Below are 20,184 nucleotides of genomic sequence, written 5' to 3'. Positions count from 1 at the left end.
ACGAGCCCGCCTCCATACAACAGGCATGTAGAATGGCTCACAAACTAGTGAACCAGATTGAAGAAAGAATTAAAGAACAGACGGCTGAAGAGGCCAATGTGAAGCAAGTCAAAAGAAAGTGGGAGGAAAACGGTGATAAGAATCACCAATACAACAACAACAGCAATTACAACAATAATCGCAACAACTATCCCAACAATCGCAACATCAATCGCAACATCAACAAATGGCCCAAAAACAACAACAACAACAACAACAACAACAACAACAACAACAACAACAACAACTACAACAATCATCCCAATAACAATAACAACCACAACAACAACAACAATCAGAAGCAGCTATGCCAAAGGTGTGAAAAGTATCACTCGGGGTTCTGCACCAAATTTTGCAACAAGTGTAAAATAAATGGTCATAGCGCGGCGAAGTGTGAGGTCTATGGACCAGGGGTTAACAGAACGAAAGGAACAAATGGTGTCGGAACGAGTAATGGCGGAGCAAGTAGTGTCGGAGCAAGTTATGCCAATGTAGTTTGTTATAAATGTGGAAAACCGGGCCACATTATTAGAAATTGCCCGAACCAGGAGAACACGAATGGACAAGGCCGCGGAAGAGTTTTCAATATTAATGCGGCAGAGGCACAGGAAGACCCGGAGCTTGTTACGGGTACGTTTCTTATTGACAATAAATCTGCTTACGTTTTATTTGATTCGGGCGCGGATAGAAGCTATATGAGTAGAGATTTTTGTGCTAAATTAAGTTGTCCATTGACGCCTTTGGATAGTAAATTTTTACTCGAATTAGCAAATGGTAAATTAATTTCAGCAGATAATATATGTCGGAATCGAGAAATTAAACTGGTTAGAGAAACATTTAAGATTGACTTGATACCAGTAGAGTTAGGGAGTTTTGATGTGATAATCGGTATGGACTGGTTGAAAGAAGTGAAAGCAGAGATCGTTTGTTACAAAAATGCAATTCGCATTATGCGAGAAAAAGGAAAACCCTTAATGGTGTACGGAGAAAAGGGCAACACGAAGCTACATCTTATTAGTAATTTGAAGGCACAAAAACTAATAAGAAAAGGTTGCTATGCTATTCTAGCACACGTCGAGAAAGTACAAACTGAAGAAAAGAGCATCAATGATGTTCCCGTCGCAAAAGAATTTCCCGATGTATTTCCGAAAGAATTACAGGGATTACCCCCACATCGATCCGTTGAATTTCAAATAGATCTTGTACCAGGAGCTGCACCAATAGCTCGTGCTCCTTACAGACTCGCACCCAGCGAGATGAAAGAACTGCAAAGCCAATTACAAGAACTTTTAGAGCGTGGTTTCATTCGACCAAGCACATCACCGTGGGGAGCTCCTGTTTTGTTTGTCAAGAAGAAAGATGGTACATTCAGGTTGTGTATCGACTACCGAGAGTTGAACAAACTTACCATCAAGAACTGCTACCCACTACCGAGAATCGACGACTTATTTGATCAACTACAAGGCTCGTCTGTTTATTCAAAGATTGACTTACGTTCCGGGTATCATCAAATGCGGGTGAAAGAAGATGATATTCCAAAGACTGCTTTCAGAACACGTTACGGTCATTACGAGTTTATGGTCATGCCGTTTGGTTTAACTAATGCACCAGCTGTGTTCATGGACCTTATGAACCGAGTGTGTAGACCATACCTTGACAAGTTTGTCATTGTTTTCATTGATGACATACTTATTTACTCAAAGAATGACCAAGAACACGGTGAATATTTGAGAAAGGTGTTAGAAGTATTGAGGAAGGAAGAATTGTACGCTAAGTTTTCAAAGTGTGCATTTTGGTTGGAAGAAGTTCAATTCCTTGGTCACATAGTGAACAAAGAAGGTATTAAGGTGGATCCGGCAAAGATAGAAACTGTTGAAAAGTGGGAAACCCCGAAAACTCCGAAACACATATGCCAGCTTTTAGGACTAGCTGGTTACTACATAAGGTTCATTCAAGACTTTTCCAGAATAGCAAAACCCTTGACTGCATTAACGCATAAAGGGAAGAAATATGAATGGAAGGATGAACAAGAGAAAGCATTTCAGTTATTGAAGAAAAAGCTAACTACGGCACCTATATTGTCATTGCCTGAAGGGAATGATGATTTTGTGATTTATTGTGACGCATCAAAGCAAGGTCTCGGTTGTGTATTAATGCAACGAACGAAGGTGATTGCTTATGCGTCTAGACAATTGAAGATTCACGAACAAAATTATACGACGCATGATTTGGAATTAGGCGCGATTGTTTTTGCATTAAAGACTTGGAGGTACTACTTATATGGGGTCAAAAGTATTATATATACCGACCACAAAAGTCTTCAACACATATTTAATCAGAAACAACTGAATATGAGGCAGCGTAGGTGGATTGAATTGTTGAATGATTACGACTTTGAGATTCGTTACCACCCGGGGAAGGCAAATGTGGTAGCCGACGCCTTGAGCAGGAAGAACAGAGAACCCATTCGAGTAAAATCTATGAATATAATGATTCACAATAACCTTACTACTCAAATAAAGGAGGCGCAACAAGGAGTTTTAAAAGAGGGAAATTTAAAGGATGAAATACCCAAAGGATCGGAGAAGCATCTTAATATTCGGGAAGATGGAACCCGGTATAGGGCTGAAAGGATTTGGGTACCAAAATTTGGAGATATGAGAGAAATGGTACTTAGAGAAGCTCATAAAACCAGATACTCAATACATCCTGGAACGGGGAAGATGTACAAGGATCTCAAGAAACATTTTTGGTGGCCGGGTATGAAATCCGATGTTGCTAAATACGTAGGAGAATGTTTGACGTGTTCTAAGGTCAAAGCTGAGCATCAGAAACCATCAGGTCTACTTCAACAACCCGAAATTCCGGAATGGAAATGGGAAAACATTACCATGGATTTCATCACTAAATTGCCAAGGACTGCAAGTGGTTTTGATACTATTTGGGTAATAGTTGATCGTCTCACCAAATCAGCACACTTCCTGCCAATAAGAGAAGATGACAAGATGGAGAAGTTAGCACGAATGTATTTGAAGGAAGTCGTCTCCAGACATGGAATACCAATCTCTATTATCTCTGATAGGGATGGCAGATTTATTTCAAGATTCTGGCAGACATTACAGCAAGCATTAGGAACTCGTCTAGACATGAGTACTGCCTATCATCCACAAACTGATGGGCAGAGCGAAAGGACGATACAAACGCTTGAAGACATGCTACGATCATGTGTTATTGATTTCGGAAATAGTTGGGATCGACATCTACCGTTAGCAGAATTTTCCTACAACAACAGCTACCATTCAAGCATTGAGATGGCGCCGTTTGAAGCACTTTATGGTAGAAAGTGCAGGTCTCCAATTTGTTGGAGTTCAGTGGGGGATAGACAGATTACGGGTCCGGAGATAATACAAGAAACTACAGAGAAGATCATCCAAATTCAACAACGGTTGAAAACTGCCCAAAGTCGACAAAAGAGCTACGCTGATATTAAAAGAAAAGATATAGAATTTGAAATTGGAGAGATGGTCATGCTTAAAGTTGCACCTTGAAAAGGCGTTGTTCGATTTGGTAAATGAGGGAAATTAAATCCAAGGTATATTGGACCATTCAAGATTATTGATCGTGTCGGACCAGTAGCTTACCGACTTGAGTTACCTCAACAACTCGCGGCTGTACATAACACTTTCCATGTCTCGAATTTGAAGAAATGTTTTGCTAAAGAAGATCTCACTATTCTGTTAGATGAAATCCAAATCAACGAAAAACTTCAATTCATCGAAGAACCCGTCGAAATAATGGATCGTGAGGTTAAAAGACTTAAACAAAACAAGATACCAATTGTTAAGGTTCGATGGAATGCTCGTAGAGGACCCGAGTTCACCTGGGAATGAGAAGATCAGATGAAAAAGAAATACCCGCACTTATTTCCAGAAGATACGTCAACACCTCCAACTGCTTAAAATTTCGGGACGAAATTTATTTAACGGGTAGGTACTGTAGTGACCCGAACTTTTCCATGTTTATATATATATATTAAATGAAATTGTTATTTTACCTGATTAAGTGTTACCAACATGTTAAGCAATCAAACTTGTTAAGACTTGATTAATTGAAATAGGTTTCATATAGACAATTGACCACCCAAGTTGACCGGTGATTCACGAACGTTACAACTTGTAAAAACTATATGATGACATATATATGGTTATATATATAGTTAACATGATATTATGATAAGTAAACATATCATTAAGTATATTAACAATGAACTACATATGTAAAAACAAGATTACTAACTTAAAGATTTTGAAACGAGACATATATGTAACGATTATCGTTGTAACAACATTTAATGTATACATATCATATTAAGAGATATTCGTACATCATAATATCATGATAATATAATAATTTAAAATCTCTTTTGATATTATAAACATTGGGTTAACAACATTTAACAAGATCGTTAACCTAAAGGTTTCAAAACAACACTTACATGTAACGACTAACGATGACTTAACGACTCAGTTAAAATGTATATACATGTAGTGTTTTAATATGTATTCATACACTTTTGAAAGACTTCAAGACACTTATCAAAATACTTCTACTTAACAAAAATGCTTACAATTACATCCTCGTTCAGTTTCATCAACAATTCTACTCGTATGCACCCGTATTTGTACTCGTACAATACACAGCTTTTAGATGTATGTACTGTTGGTATATACACTCCAATGATCAGATCTTAGCAGCCCATGTGAGTCACCTAACACATGTGGGAACCATCATTTGGCAACTAGCATGAAATATCTCATAAAATTACAAAAATATGAGTAATCATTCATGACTTATTTACATGAAAACAAAATTACATATCCTTTATATCTAATCCATACACCAACGACCAAAAACACCTACAAACACTTTCATTCTTCAATTTTCTTCATCTAATTGATCTCTCTCAAGTTCTATCTTCAAGTTCTAAGTGTTCTTCATAAATTCCAAAAGTTCTAGTTTCATAAAATCAAGAATACTTCCAAGATTGCAAGTTTACTTCCAAGTTTTCTAAATCCATTCCAAGTAATCATCCAAGATCAAAAAACCTTTGTTACTTACAGTAGGTTATCTTTCTAATACAAGGTAATAATCATATTCAAACTTTAATTCAATTTCTATAACTATAACAATCTTATTTCGAGTGGAAATCTTACTTGAAATTGTTTTCGTGTCATGATTCTGCTTCAAGAACTTTCAAGCCATCCAAGGATCCTTTGAAGCTAGATCCATTTTTCTCATTTCCAGTAGGTTTATCCAAGGAACTTGAGGTAGTAATGATGTTCATAACATCATTCAATTCATACATAAAAAGCTGTCTTATTCAACGTTATAAACTTGTAATCACTAGAACATAGTTTAGTTAATTCTAAACTTGTTCGCAAATAAAGTTAATCCTTCTAACTCGAATTTTAAAATCAACTAAACACATGTTCTATATCTATATGATATGCTAACTTAATGATTTAAAACCCAGAAACACGATAAACAACATAAAACTGGATATACGCCGTCGTAGTAAAACCGGGGGCTGTTTTGGTTGGGATAATTAAAAGCTAAGAAGAACTTTGATTTAAAAGCTATACTTCTGAAAAAATGATTTTTCTTATGAACATGAAACTATATCCAAAAATCATGGTTAAACTCAAAGTGAAAGTATGTTTTTCAAAATGGTCATCAAGATGTCGTTCTTTCGACGGAAATGACTACATCTTTCAAAAACGACTTGTAACTTGTATTTCCGACTATAAACTTATACTTTTTCTATTTAGATTCATAAAGTTAAGTTCAATACGAAACCGTGACCACTGGAATCACTCAAAACGGATTAAAAACGAAGAAATGGCGAGTAAAACAAGATTGATAAAAACTACTCATTTTACCTACGTGAAAGTTAGTAATAAATCTATTCCAACCATAACCTAATCAACTTATATTGTATATTATGTAATCTTGAGATACCATAGACACGTATACAATGTTTCGACCTATCATGTAGACCCATCTATATATATATTGCGGAACAACCATAGACACTCTATATGTGAATGTTGGAGTTAGCTATACAGAGTTGAGGTTGATTCCAAAATATATATATAGTTTGAGTTGTGATCAATACTGAGATACGTATACACTGGGTCGTGGATTGATTCACGATAATATTTATCGATTTATTTCTGTACATCTAACTGTGGACAACTAGTTGTAGGTTACTAACGAGGACAGCTGACTTAATAAACTTAAAACATCAAAATGTATTAAAAGTATTGTAAATATATTTTGAACATACTTTGATATATATGTATATATTGTTATAGGTTCGTGAATCAACCAGTGGCCAAGTCTTACTTCCCGACGAAGTAAAAATCTGTGAAAGTGAGTTATAGTCCCACTTTTAAAATCTAATATTTTTGGGATGAGAATACATGCAGGTTTTATAAATGATTTACAAAATAGACACAAGTACGTGAAACTACATTCTATGGTTGAATTATCGAAATCGAATATGCCCCTTTTTATTAAGTCTGGTAATCTAAGAATTAGGGAACATACACCCTAATTGACGCGAATCTTAAAGATAGATCTATTGGGCCTAACAAACCCCATCCAAAGTACCGGATGCTTTAGTACTTAGAAATTTATATCATGTCCGAAGGAGGATCCCGGAATGATGGGGATATTCTTAAATATGCATCTTGTTAATGTCGGTTACCAGGTGTTCACCATATGAATGATTTTTATCTCTATGTATGGGATGTGTATTGAAATATGAAATCTTGTGGTCTATTGTTACGATTTGATATATATAGGTTAAACCTATAACTCACCAACATTTTTGTTGACGTTTAAAGCATGTTTATTCTCAGGTGAATACTAAGAGCTTCCGTGTTGCATACTAAAATAAGGACAAGATTTGGAGTCCATGTTTGTATGATATTGTGTAAAAACTGCATTCAAGAAACTGATTTCGATGTAACATATTTGTATTGTAAACCATTATGTAATGGTCGTGTGTAAACAGGATGTTTAGATTATCATTATTTGATAATCTACGTAAAGCTTTTTAAACCTTTATTTATGAAATAAAGGTTATGGTTTGTTTTAAAAATGAATGCAGTCTTTGAAAAACGTCGAATATAGAGGTCAAAACCTCGCAACGAAATCAATTAATATGGAACGTTTTTAATCAATAAGAACGGGACATTTCATGACCTTCTTGTTTTGGCCCAATATCCTGGTTCAGCCCAATCCCTTCCCTTTTTAGATACCCCGTATTTTTGTTTACTTTCAATGTATTTCGGTCAGTATACGCGTGATAGGTTTGGTTCTTCTCAACAAGTAATTTGTCAGACTTATCCTCCCAAGACCCTTTTACGTGTTTGTTACCCCCAAAAATCTCATCTTTATTTGACTCATCTTTATCATCTGAATATGATCGGTTCTGGTTTATATCGATTGTCGATTGAAGAGGGAGATTTAATCTCTCTTTTTCTTTTTCGATCATTTGAAGGCAGTTAAAACGATTTTGACTCCTCCCTCTATTTGATTGATGGTGATTAGGGCTTTCGATTTTCACTTTAATCGATTGATGTGACTTAGGGTTGGAGGAATTTTTTCTTATCACCTTTACCCATCTGGTATGTGATTTTTCTGGATAATTAGGGTTTGAGAGTTCTTTTCTCACCCATTTGTTGGTTCTGTCCGAATTAGGGTTTGGGTTTGAGGGTTTTTTCCTCACCCAATCATCACTTTTTAATTGAGGCAAATATTTAGGATTCGAAGTACCTTGTTTATATTTCTGAGATGATTTGGAGACTCTATTGCCGGTAACCTCATGGTGGCCGCCGGTTGTCTCTATTGTCATCCCAACCCTTCCACTTTTCTCCTTGTTCCACCATTTGGGATAACCAATTAGTTTGAAGCATTGAATTACCGTGTGATGTAACATACCACAGTACACACAGTTTAACGGTTGTGGTAGTTCATGGTGGTTAATGTCGATGGTTTCTGTTCTGGCAGTGGTTAATGGTTGGCAGAGAACTTCTCGGTATGTTCTTTCAACTTGTTTTGAGTTACCGTCCAATCTTGACATGGCAGCTTGGTTTGAGCTACCGTCACTTTTGGACATGGTAGCTTCAATTTTGGTAAGTGATTGAGCCATTAATACGTATCTTGATCAATAGATCGATACCTTCAGCTCTGATACCATGTTAGTTTTCAAGAAATAAAGATTGTATTGATCGGTTTTATTGATTATAAGCTTGAATTGATACAGAAAATGAAATTAGAAAATGAAACACAGCAGGTTTGTGTTTTATACATAAAAACCTATAACAGCTACTTCTACTTAAGGGAAGGATACAATAAACTTTTGTAACCCCCTTTTGCAAATTAGGAAGTGCAGGCTGCTATTGACCAATTATCTTGGCTATTTGTTATGATCTTGTGACTAGTCTCAAATGGGAAATGATGAGATAACTTTCTGATCTCAAAAGTCAAATTACCAAATATGGTAATTTGACTTATTGTTGTTGTTGTACTCTAACACTATCTCGGGTTGCACATAGGGTCGAAAATGAATAAACTGAAAGATTGGTGTCCGGTAATCGATAAATTTAATAGTCGACTTTAGGGGTGGAAAATGTGTTCGTTGTCTTTTGGAGGAAGATTAGTCCTTATTAAATCGGTCATATCTAGTCTACCATTGTACTATTTATCGCTCTATCGTGCTCGGCGTAGTGTGTTCAAATCACTCGAGAGTGTAAGGAGAACATTCTATTAGGGCGGGTCGGGTTCGGGTTCGGGTTCAAAAGTTTCATGGGTTAAATGGAAATTTGTCATTAATACTTGAAAATTGGGGGTTAAACATTGGGTCTCTAAAAAGTAAAAATCTCGCTCTTTTGGGTAAAGGTTATTCGTAGTATTTATAGTTTTTGCGGTGGCTTAATGTCGGAGTTGCTCTTCGACTTTTGGCATATAATTGATACAAGTACAATTTTGGAAGACTTGCAAGTGCCATTTAAAAGTGCGTTCGTCAAATTCATTGGAGATGGCGGATCAATTTTTTTTGGCACGAGCATTGGTGCGGAGAAGACAAATTATGCAATTTATAACCTCGGTTATATCGTTTAGATGCATACAAAGACGCGTTGATTAAGGATCGAATAGCTTCTGTTAATGGTAACCTGGTACATTTATGGGACTGGAATCGTATGCCTATGGGAAGAACTTCACGTGAACTTGATAATTTAATCAACTTGTTATCAGATTTCTCTTTTAACCAAGCAAGCAGGGATGTTTGGAGTTGGTCATTATCTTCAAATAATATCTTCACTGTGCGAAATCTGTCCTCTATAATTGATGAAGAAATACTCGGCCCACACAGCTCAATAAATGGTACTCTTCGAAACAATCTCATACCAAAAAAAGTTGAGATTTTTGTTTGGAGAGTGTTAAAAAAACGATTACCTGTGCGAACCGAGCTTGACAAAAGAGTAGATTTGCATAGTGTTCGATGTCCAATGTAAGATGACGACGTGAAAACGGTAGATCATTCCGTTATATTTTGCAAACACTCTCAGGATATTTGGGAAAGAATCTATAAATCGTGGAATTTGGGCAACTTCACATGTTACGACATGGGCGAACTCTTAAGCACAAATGGGTTCATTTCATCTTCGAGTTTCGGGAAAGTGGTATGGCAAGCTTTGAAATGGGTGTGTTCGTATATGATTTGGAAGAACCGGAACTACAAGGTATTCCAAAACAAAAGTTGGAGCATATCGCTAGCGTTAAATGAAATTCAAATTAAATCGTTCGAGTGAATTTCGACTAGATCAAAGACAAGAAAACTTGATTGGCTCACTTGGTTGTCTAATCCAAATAATTGTCTTAATATGTAGTGTATCGTGTATGTTATGGGGTGCCATCTTCGCAACACTTAGTAATTTGTAATATGTCGTGTCTTGTTTGAGTGATCGAGGTCATTGTATGGATCCTCATGGCTTATGTACATCTTCGAGTTAGTTTAATAAATATCTTTGCCTTAAAAAAAAAAAGACCTATCATGTTATTTGTACGTTAATGATGAAATTAAATAAATAAAAATTATATTAATGGTCCTCTACAATTCCTTCTAACAAAAATCATAATTTGACCAAACCGTGATTTTAAAAAATACTAAGTGAACAACAAATAAATGTTAATCATTCCATCTTAAAAGTTGGGTAATAACCAGGTGACGCGTGCACACGTTGCTGCGGAGTTTTATTAAGGGTGCTGGTCTTTGTATTTGTAAGGGTGCTACTTTTAGACACATAGCCAGTTCAAAAGATTTCATAGCATACAGTCACTTCAAAAGATGTCCTAGTATTTATGATTGTTCAAAAGAGACCCTGCTTTACAGTTTTGGTATTACATCTACTATTACTACTAGTAGTAGTGGTAGTACAAAAGATGATATCTATGTAGTAGACCGAGTTAGCAAAAACTTTGTTGTTGATGTGTTACTCCTTTCTTTCATCTGTTGAGGTGTTGATTCTTGGTCTTCAAATAAGGTTCTTTTCACGTTTGGGTGATATGTTGATGTTCTAACTGGGATCAGTTCTTTTGTTTTGTCGGCTGGAGTGTTAAACCAGTGGTTGCTGTTCCATCTGATATAAGCGTTTTGAAGAAATAGCTGCAAAAATATTGCTGCAATTTAGGTTTGGAGTTGTTGTAGATAGTTGTTATGTTAATGGTTTGTTACCTGAATTTGGGTTCGTCTGGTATACTGTGCAGACTGGTTTGTTTAGAACCATGGTTTGGTTTCGTCGACTTTCTGGATTGTTGCTAAGCACATGAACCTGTCAGACTGAAAAAATGGAATATTTTAGTTTGTAGTTGTAGATACAATGTAAAATTAAGGTCTAATAACCTTGTAGTTTTCGGGCTTGGTGGATTTCAGTTCATGCAGTGTGTATCTGTTTCGCCTCAGCTCTTTTTTTGTCTATCTTCGACACTGGATTTTCAATGTAATGTTTCCTATACCTGGTACAATGTGTTAGAGAGTTGTATGTTAAACGATGATTATAGGATATTTATATGAAATTGTTTCTGCTTACACTTCAGTTAATTCATGATGTTCAGCAATATCTGGATTGAGATCCTAATGTATCGCTGGTGTTGCTTTCAGCTGTAAGCGTTCTGCGATGCATAAAACAGTTCATTTATTAGGTTATTATAAGAGTTGTAGAATACTAAGAATAGTAAAAATGTAGTCTGCTGGATCATACTCAGATTAAAGTTGGCCCAGCATGAACTGACGGCTCTTATGACCGGGCTTTTGGCTAGTTTCATATGTTTTTTTTATCTAAGTTTACCGCATGATTGTTCCAGAAAATTAGAGGCACAACGTCGTTGCTGTAATCTTATATCTGGTCTGTTTCGTCAGGTATCAGCGATCTGATCGGCGTTAATTTCAGCCATCCTATAATTGAAAAAAGGTTTGATTTAATTAATGTGGTTAGAATAATGTGCAAATATAAAATCAGAAAGTCACAAACAAATAAGGGTCTATTCGTATGTGGTATTGTATATCTCTGGTAATGATAATATAATAATGCAGAACAAAAGTAAAGTGATAGAAATAGCAGAACCTAGTAGTCTCTAATGCTTTGTAACAAGTCCTTCTAGCAGCTGCCTTTCAGATAACAAAGCTTTGTGATCATAATTTTTCTCCTCCATTATTATTAATCTATTGTGTACATCACGTAATAGTTGGTGCGCTATCGTAGGAAGACCAAAGTCAGCTACTGATTTCGAACAGCGGTTCAGTAAAAATTCTAGCACGTAGAATACTAATGATTCCAGCTCTGGTTGATTTATATGAAGCCTTGTCATGTGTAGCATGGAGGCTGCACGCAAAGGAATATCATCGGACATCATTTGCCAACGTTGTCGCCATAATTGTTGTGGATCTGAGACGTCACAATATAATAGAATGTGTGCAGACAATGACCATAATTATGCTGCAGTAGCAGAAACAGCAGCCTCTTCTATGGTTATTGAACCTCTTCGTCGTCACCAAGTAAGCCCATTGCTTCATAGGCGACGAATATTCATCTCTCTCGTCGGTAAATAGTACACAGACCCCATTCATATTTTTTTGGCTTAAAATCCGCCACAACATAATGAAAAATTATGATATATGGATCATCAAAACGACATCTTTAAGGGTTGTTGTTAACGCATAAAAAACACTTGCACGTAGCGGTTATAAGTTTAATCAAAATTTACAACTATTGCATTGTGCTAATGTTCTATATGCATTAACGAGAGCTCTAAAGGTTGTCCTCAGAAAATCATAAACATATATAAAGTTAATACAAAGCTTAAGAAGTTTTCCATTTATAAACCTGTTTATGTCGTAACTTTATCACTATTATCCCAGCTAGTATTTGAGTTCACTAAGCGCCCCAATATCCGAAGAAACTGAATTGGCTCTGAATTGGCTCTGGATTCGAAGGTCCAGTGTTGGAATCACGCGTAAAAGATGATGCTTTATTTTCATTTTCGTTTTTATTCGATAGGTTTAGAAGATAAATCGGTAATGAGTTAAGATGTGTACTATTATCATCGTATCAAATAGTCTGATGGGTTGAACGAATTTGGTAAATCGACTTTTTCTTTTCTGAGATCGTTTGATTTGATTAATAAGATAGTTACTAGGGAAAAGGGCTGGGGACAAAAAGAAGCTATTGTATTATCTTTTAACGTTGACCTCATTCTTTAACAGATAATACTTACCTAGTCAACATTTTTACCTGGAGTGAATACTTAGAATATCTTGAGAATTAGCATAGTCAAGTTATTAAGTACTTCTTTAGATTTAACAAAACAACAAATAACTATAAAGAACGGCACACGCCATTGTCTAGCCAGATTCGTGAGTCAAAGGTCTTTTAGTTTTTCCAGATTTCTAATATATCCCAATTGTTTGATAGTAACAAGAATTTTCACATGATAAAATGGCAATTTACCATACTGAGTTAGTTGAGGAGTTTTAGTATGTTTCGAACTGGTTGAGGTCGAAGGTGTGATCGTGATAATTAAGATCATCTCTTAGATTAAATGAAAACTTAGCTGAATCCACATCTATTGAATCAATATAGTGTATTGACCTCAACAACTCATTTAAAATAAACTTGAACCATCTTCGAAAAAACTTTAACCATCCATTTAGAAGAATTGTGTAGGTTAATATAGTATATTGATTGATAAACAATAATGTAGATAAATTTTCATTCAAGCTAAAAGATGATCCTAATTATCACGATCATCTTCAACCTTAACCAGTTTTGAAACATACTACAATTTCCTCAACCAACTTCCTATAATAAATTGTCATCTTATCATGTGTAAATTTGCTGCTATTAAACAATTAAGATATATTAGGAATATGGAAAAACTGAAATACTTTCGACTCACAAACCTAGATACAGTGTTCTGTTCTTTATAATTAACTGTTGTTTTGTTAAATAAAAAAAACATTTAATAACTTAACTATGCCATTATTCACTATGGGTAAAAAAGCTAACTATGTAGGTATTACTTGGAAAAGCATGAGGTTAGCATTGAAAGATGATACCATAACTTCTTCTTACCCCCGGTTTTTCTCTCTTGTAATCAACTTCTTCATCGGGAGAAGAAAAAGTCGATTTTCCCAACTCTAATTCCGAGATTCCATGAGAAACCAAGTGTGAATATTCAATTTGTTCAACCCATCGGTCAGACTATTGGTTACAATAATAATAATATGCATTAGCTCATTACCAATTAATCTTCAAGACCTATTGAATAAGAACATAAATGAAAATGAAACATCTTCTACGTGCGGGTTTCCAATGTTGGACCATCGGATCTAGGGTCGATTGTGCCCCCAATGACTTCACCGAATCCCATGACGCTTAAGAACCCAAATACTAGTTGAAATAATAGTGACAAAGTTACGGCATAAACAAATTCAGAAATGGAAAATTCTTAAGGTTTGTATTGCTATATATATGTTTCGGATTTTACCTAGGACAACCTTTTGGGCTATCGTTAATGCATTTAAAACACTAGCACAATGTAATAATTGTAAATTATAATTTAACTCTTAACCATTACGTGCAAATATTTTTAGTGCGTTAACGACAACCCCTAAGAATGTCGTTATGATAATCAATATGTCATAAAACTTTCTTTATGTTGTGGCAATTTTCAAGTCAATAAAAATATGCTTATTTCCCCGAATGGGTCTATATGTTAGTCTATGCACACAAACAAGTGTATGACAGTGAGCCAATACGCTATATGACTAAGTTGAGCTTTCTCCAAGTCGTCAAGCTATACAAATGTACAAAAACATTCAACCAAGCTAGTAAAAACTACATAATATTTACAAAAAAATCAACACAAAGGAAACCCAAACCTCGAGATTCTAGATAAACCTATCGAAATGCAAACCAACGCCACGAATGAACTCAAGAACAAACTCATTACTTTGACATGGAAATTTAGTTTCTTCATATATATCAGATCCAATTTTTGGAGCAGCGACTCCCAAGCTAAACTTAGATTTCTTACCCTCCTTAATTTTAGGAAGACTAAGCTCCAACAAGTTCCTCAACTCGTCAGTCATTTGCACTATAAACATAATTTAGAAACTCAACAAACAACGGAAAAACGATAGGCGGCAGGGGCTGAGCAGCAGTGGTTAATAAAATAACTAATCTTCATATAGGCCAACATGAGACAATTTCATATTCAAATAGAAAACACATATACATATTTAAAGGTATACCTTCAGAAACAGCATTGCATTGATTAAGAGCATCCAGATCTGATTCAAAATAATTAAAAGCTGCAAGTTTACAACTTTACAAAAGCGACTAAGATCAATTACTGAGTTACGAACTGCTTCTGTGTTTTGACCGATTTCATCCATGCCGTCAGCTAAAAACAGTCCGTATCCAGAAGCGGATTCGTATAAAAAAAATATAACGCCATTGGAGACCAACAGTTCGTAGCTCAGTAGCACCAATTTCTCACACACTCGAAATTAGGGTTTCTGGGTTTTCGCTAACTCCCGGTTTATTAAATAAAAATGTGACTTTACATAAATGGTCCTTGTAATATGACTAGTTTTATAGTAGTTGCCACATGGGTCAATAACGTTTTTCTTGTTTGGTAAACTTGGCCCGTAACTTTTATTTGCAGGTCAATAACGTTTTTCTTATTAGTCTTTTAGCATTTTTTATTTTATTTTTTGCAAATCAAGGATTATGTTAAGGAAAAATAAACACAAGAACTTTTCAAATCCATAAAGTGTTATGTTGATTAAAAATTGAACACGAATAGTGATTTATAGAACAATTAGACAAACGGTTTTGAGTGTTTGATGTTATTTACCACTGTAAATGTAAGTATTTAGCATAAAATACTCAAATAAAAGAAATCAAACATTTCCTTACATATTAAGAAATAGTCAACTCATAATAAATTGTTAATCATACTATCTTCAAAACTAATAATTTTTGCTAAGAATTTGACTTGACTAGAAGGACAACCACCCTACAACTTAGTAATTAAAGAAATGGAATGCATAAAAAATGACAAAATTATGTAATTTCTTAATGTTTGCTAAAAGTTACGTGAAGGGACCCGAAGTATTTTTTGATATTGCAACAAATTTTATCCATTTGTTTTGCGTTCATTTGCATATGCTAAATGACTAAAAAGCCCTCGTGTGCACCTCACATGATTTACACTAACGAAGGGGGAAATAACATTTGTTACATTTCAAGGACAAACAGTGCAACATTTTTAAACATTAGGATCATAGAGGTTAAAAAATTACTTTAGGTCAATCCATTAAACTTTAAGCAAATATTGGGGACCAATGACATAAATAAATTATCCATAATACATACAGTATAATATAGTATTTATTCATACAAAACTATTTCACATATATTTGCTAAAAACAAAAATAACATTAGCAACAAAAAACTAAGAGCAGAAATGCATATTTATTTAACATCATGATCCCACAGAATTACTATTACTACCTTTACTAAAATAGATAAATGATGCATAGTACCAACGATACAAATGTAACTTCACTTTTCAAGACCAACAGTGAACAGCCCTAGATATATTTCATTATACCATTTGACCTTTAAATAATAATAATTGTTCACTTATTACCCTGCTGCTCCTTTTCAAGCATGGCTCTAACCCTCATTGGCAGCCCATACAACTTTATGAACCCAGCAGCATCAGCTTGATCATATATCTGTCCACTTTCAAACGACGATATATCCTCCCTGTATAAACTATACGGGCTCTTACGGCTAGCCACAATCACCGAACCTTTGTACAACTTAAGCATAACCGATCCCGTAGTCGTCTTAGTAATATTCTCCATGAACGCATCCATGGACTCACGAAGCGGGTCGAACCATCTGCCCGCGTAGACTAACTCAGCATACTTGAGGGCCATAGTGTCTTTAAATTGGATGGCTTCTCGATCAAGTGTGAGAGACTCAAGCTCACGGCAAGCGGCGGCTAGGATGGTCCCACCGGGTGTCTCGTAGACCCCACGGCTTTTCATTCCAACTAGACGGTTTTCGACCATGTCGATTCGTCCGATACCGTGACGGCCCCCGATGTCGTTAAGTTTGGTTAAAAGAGATGCAGGGGAAAGTTCTTCTCCATTAATGGAAACAGGGATCCCGGAAACTATACCTATTTCAAGGTACCTAAAGGTCATAGTATTAGAATTAGAAAGAAATAAGAAAGGTAACCAACAATGTTTTATGGTTAAAAGTTGATAATTCATGGATGCTTATGGGTTGGGTAATGGGCTTTTGGGTCAAAAAAGAACTTAAACACTTGATATGTCACTTACTCTGGTTTATTAGGTGCGTCTTCTGGGTCAACGGACATCATGTACATATCCTTCTTAGGCTCATTTGCAGGGTCTTCCAAAATGTCTCCCTTCAATTACACACCAACAAAAACGAAGAAAAATTGATAATCATTTCCATTTTCACAATTAAGTAAAATGAAATTTTTTTGACTTATTTACTTATAAATGGATAAAAGTAGGTTATGTTTTACTTCTACTAGTCAAATGGGAAGAAAAACCATAGTCAAGGATGGAAAAGTCGTGAGACATTGACTTTGACCCAACTTTGACTGACTTTGACCGAACCTTTTAGCGTTGACCGTCTTATTAAACATTTTTGGGCGAAACGGGAGGGGCTAGTCACCAAATCGGTTAGTCGGCCGACGTTAACCATAGTTACATAATGAACTGGTGAAATAAGTAAGAAGATTTCCATAGCGTATTCTTAATACATACAACCTACTAATTAGCGTGATTAATAAAAAAAATCTGACTTCTTGTAATGATATAAATCTATACTTAACACGATTTTATATTCATATATAAAGAAAACGTTTAATAAACTGGATGTAAGTGTTACCGTGTCCCTAAAATTACCAGTTATTACCCCATTACACAGCATGGCAGACCCGCCCATCTTGACACCTCTACAAGGGTTGAAATATTTAGAAACAAGAAATATATACCTCATGACTGAGGTGCCATAAATTCCGGTCTCTGCTATAGATGGATTTCTTAGTAACGGGGACAGGCACATTGTGTTTTTTGGCGTATTCAATAGCATCTTCTCTCCCTGTTATATCCCATTCCCTCCATGGAGCCACAACTTGAAGATCCGGATTAAGAGCAAAGAACGTAAGCTCAAAACGCACCTGTACTAGGTAAATAAAACACAACAAAAAGCCTGAAAATTAATCACATTTCTATTTCATATATTTGGCAAAAGAATAAATTAATAAATTAAAGCATGCCTGATCGTTTCCCTTTCCTGTGCATCCATGAGCAACAGCATCAGCTCCAACTTCTTTTGCCACATCCACCATTGCCTGTTACCATGGGCAGCGGGTAGTTAGAATCATAGGTAGTTAAAACAGTTGGGATGGGTAGGGCCCACCTTGACAGCACTTTTTTATCCATTCTTTTAAATATTAAAAATATAAACGAAGTTGACCTTTGCAATAACGGGTCTGGCCATTGAGGTTCCCAACAGGTACTTTCTCTCGTATACTGCCCCAGCACGTAAACAAGGGTATACATAATCCTTCACAAATTCTTCGGTCAAATCTTTGACCACCAATTGGCACGCACCACTTGCCTTAGCCTTTGCTTCCAGACCTTCCAATTCCGAGATACCCTGAAAACATACAATACAAAAAGTTAGTTAAAGGAGCCGAAACATTGGTAGAATGAGCAATTATAGAAACATTGGTTGACATGCAAATGCAACATTAACCATCATCCATATAATTTTTGGCAATATTTCTTTATTTATTTAAAGATGAAGAGAACTTACTTGACCGACATCTGCAGTAAAACAGACAACCTCACATCCATAGTTCTCCCTGCAGCATTAAAGACCAAATTACTAACTCGGATACAGTAAAAGGATGAGTAACATACACGTTCAAAATACGAGTATAATCAACTGATTAAGATTATATGTAACATACCTTAGCCAAGGAACGATTACTGAGGTATCCAAACCACCACTATACGCTAGTACGACTTTGTTCAATTTCCCACGAAGATCCTTTCCAACAGTAGCAATTGAAGAATCAATTTCCTTATCACTGGCCATTACTGCTTGAATTCCTGTTCATCAACCATATTTCATATATCAGCTGCCAAAATATAATAAACTGTTCCTTTCATTAATGTGCATGTAAAGTAACCAACATTATACCTATAATTACAAACAAATCCCTACTTTTTCCATTACAGATTCCAGTTATCAACAAAAGCATAACCATAGACAAGCATATACTAAGAGATTAGCAAATTGGTAGTAGGAAACAAATGATGAGAAATTGTTTTAATTAGAGTATGAGGCAAATTAACATACCAATATAATAATAATAATAATAATCAGAATAAAGCAATAATTTCACATTAAAATATAAAATCACCTATTAAGCATAAAACTTTAGGTTTGAATGATAACAAATGTTCTTCAGTTCATTCCCTTTAAGCACATGGTAATTAACATTTAGATTGCAGTTTCTTTTTTATCCTAAAATGATGAATTACATAGATAGATAATAGATTAATATAAATATATAAAAGCAGAAAATTATACCTTTACTTTTAAATAGTTGTGAAAGATTTTTAACGAGGCTCTGATGATGAATAAATGCAACTCCACGAAAGTCACTTGCTTTAGCTGCTAATTTGTGTTCTAACATAACAATACACAAGCTACAGATATTAGTACAACTTACAATGCATATGAAATTACACAAATAGTTTATCGTACAAATGTGTGTGCGCAGATAGATTACCTAGATTTAGGGATTGAATTAGGGGTTTTGTTGAAGAAGTGGTTACATGCAAGTGAGCCATCTGAGTGTTAATGGCGGCTGCCCTATTTATCTCGTATTCTCCTTCAAAAAGCACTCTGAGAAATTGTATAGTTGGCGTTGAAGGTGTTGACTAATTTAGGGTTTTTAAGACAAATAGGGTTTAATTTCTTAATTAGGTAAAAGTGGTACTTATGGCATGTGACTTAAGTTTACAGTAGATAATTATAATTATAATTATACATTATACATATATACACAATTAGCAAATGAGTTAGTATTGATGAATAGTAGGGGTATTTTAGTCTTTTTCTTTCCAAATATTTATCACTTACTTCTTCATCTTCCTTCGGTTTTAAACACACAATTCTTGAAGCTTCTCCCTTCCTCTCCCGACCTTTCTTCCTATCTACAGTCTACACCCTACAACTGTGGCAATTTTTCCTCCTATGATCTGCTATCGTCGCCGGATTTAATCTGTTAACGGCTGTCAAGTTTGTCACACCCACCATCATCGTATCTACCCTTACCGTCCAGCTTCTTAGTTTCTGATTTACCTAGCTTCTCCTTCGCAGGTATTTTTTTTTTCATTCATTAGACCACTTTTAATGGTATTTTCATCGCCACCAATCGTCGTCG

General features: G+C 35.4%; 1 protein-coding gene and 2 long non-coding RNA genes across 3 annotated transcripts; all 3 read right to left on the bottom strand.

The window, feature by feature from the left end:
• Positions 1–10,312: 10,312 nt before the first annotated feature.
• LOC139857348 (uncharacterized) lies at positions 10,313–11,904 on the bottom strand. The gene is made up of 6 exons (XR_011762486.1): positions 11,733–11,904; positions 11,370–11,563; positions 11,199–11,280; positions 11,012–11,124; positions 10,844–10,948; positions 10,313–10,774 (listed from the first exon to the last, which is right to left on the bottom strand). It is a non-coding gene; the product is annotated as an uncharacterized lncRNA (long non-coding RNA).
• Positions 11,905–13,783: 1,879 nt separating this feature from the next.
• On the bottom strand, positions 13,784–15,166 carry LOC139857347 (uncharacterized). The gene is made up of 3 exons (XR_011762485.1): positions 14,921–15,166; positions 14,549–14,763; positions 13,784–14,463 (listed from the first exon to the last, which is right to left on the bottom strand). It is a non-coding gene; the product is annotated as an uncharacterized lncRNA (long non-coding RNA).
• Positions 15,167–16,129: 963 nt separating this feature from the next.
• LOC139857407 (argininosuccinate synthase, chloroplastic-like) lies at positions 16,130–19,678 on the bottom strand. The gene is made up of 9 exons (XM_071846156.1): positions 19,528–19,678; positions 19,326–19,424; positions 18,700–18,841; positions 18,543–18,591; positions 18,201–18,383; positions 18,001–18,075; positions 17,716–17,901; positions 17,030–17,118; positions 16,130–16,880 (listed from the first exon to the last, which is right to left on the bottom strand). Exons 1-9 carry the CDS (start codon positions 19,586–19,588, stop codon positions 16,316–16,318), a joined length of 1,449 nt encoding a protein of 482 aa, XP_071702257.1. The 5' UTR covers positions 19,589–19,678; the 3' UTR covers positions 16,130–16,315.
• Positions 19,679–20,184: the final 506 nt, after the last annotated feature.

This window comes from Rutidosis leptorrhynchoides, chromosome 7 (assembly GCF_046630445.1).
Source record: "Rutidosis leptorrhynchoides isolate AG116_Rl617_1_P2 chromosome 7, CSIRO_AGI_Rlap_v1, whole genome shotgun sequence".
Classification (NCBI taxonomy): Eukaryota; Viridiplantae; Streptophyta; class Magnoliopsida; order Asterales; family Asteraceae; genus Rutidosis; species Rutidosis leptorrhynchoides.
This window is presented reverse-complemented; position numbering and strand designations above follow the sequence as displayed.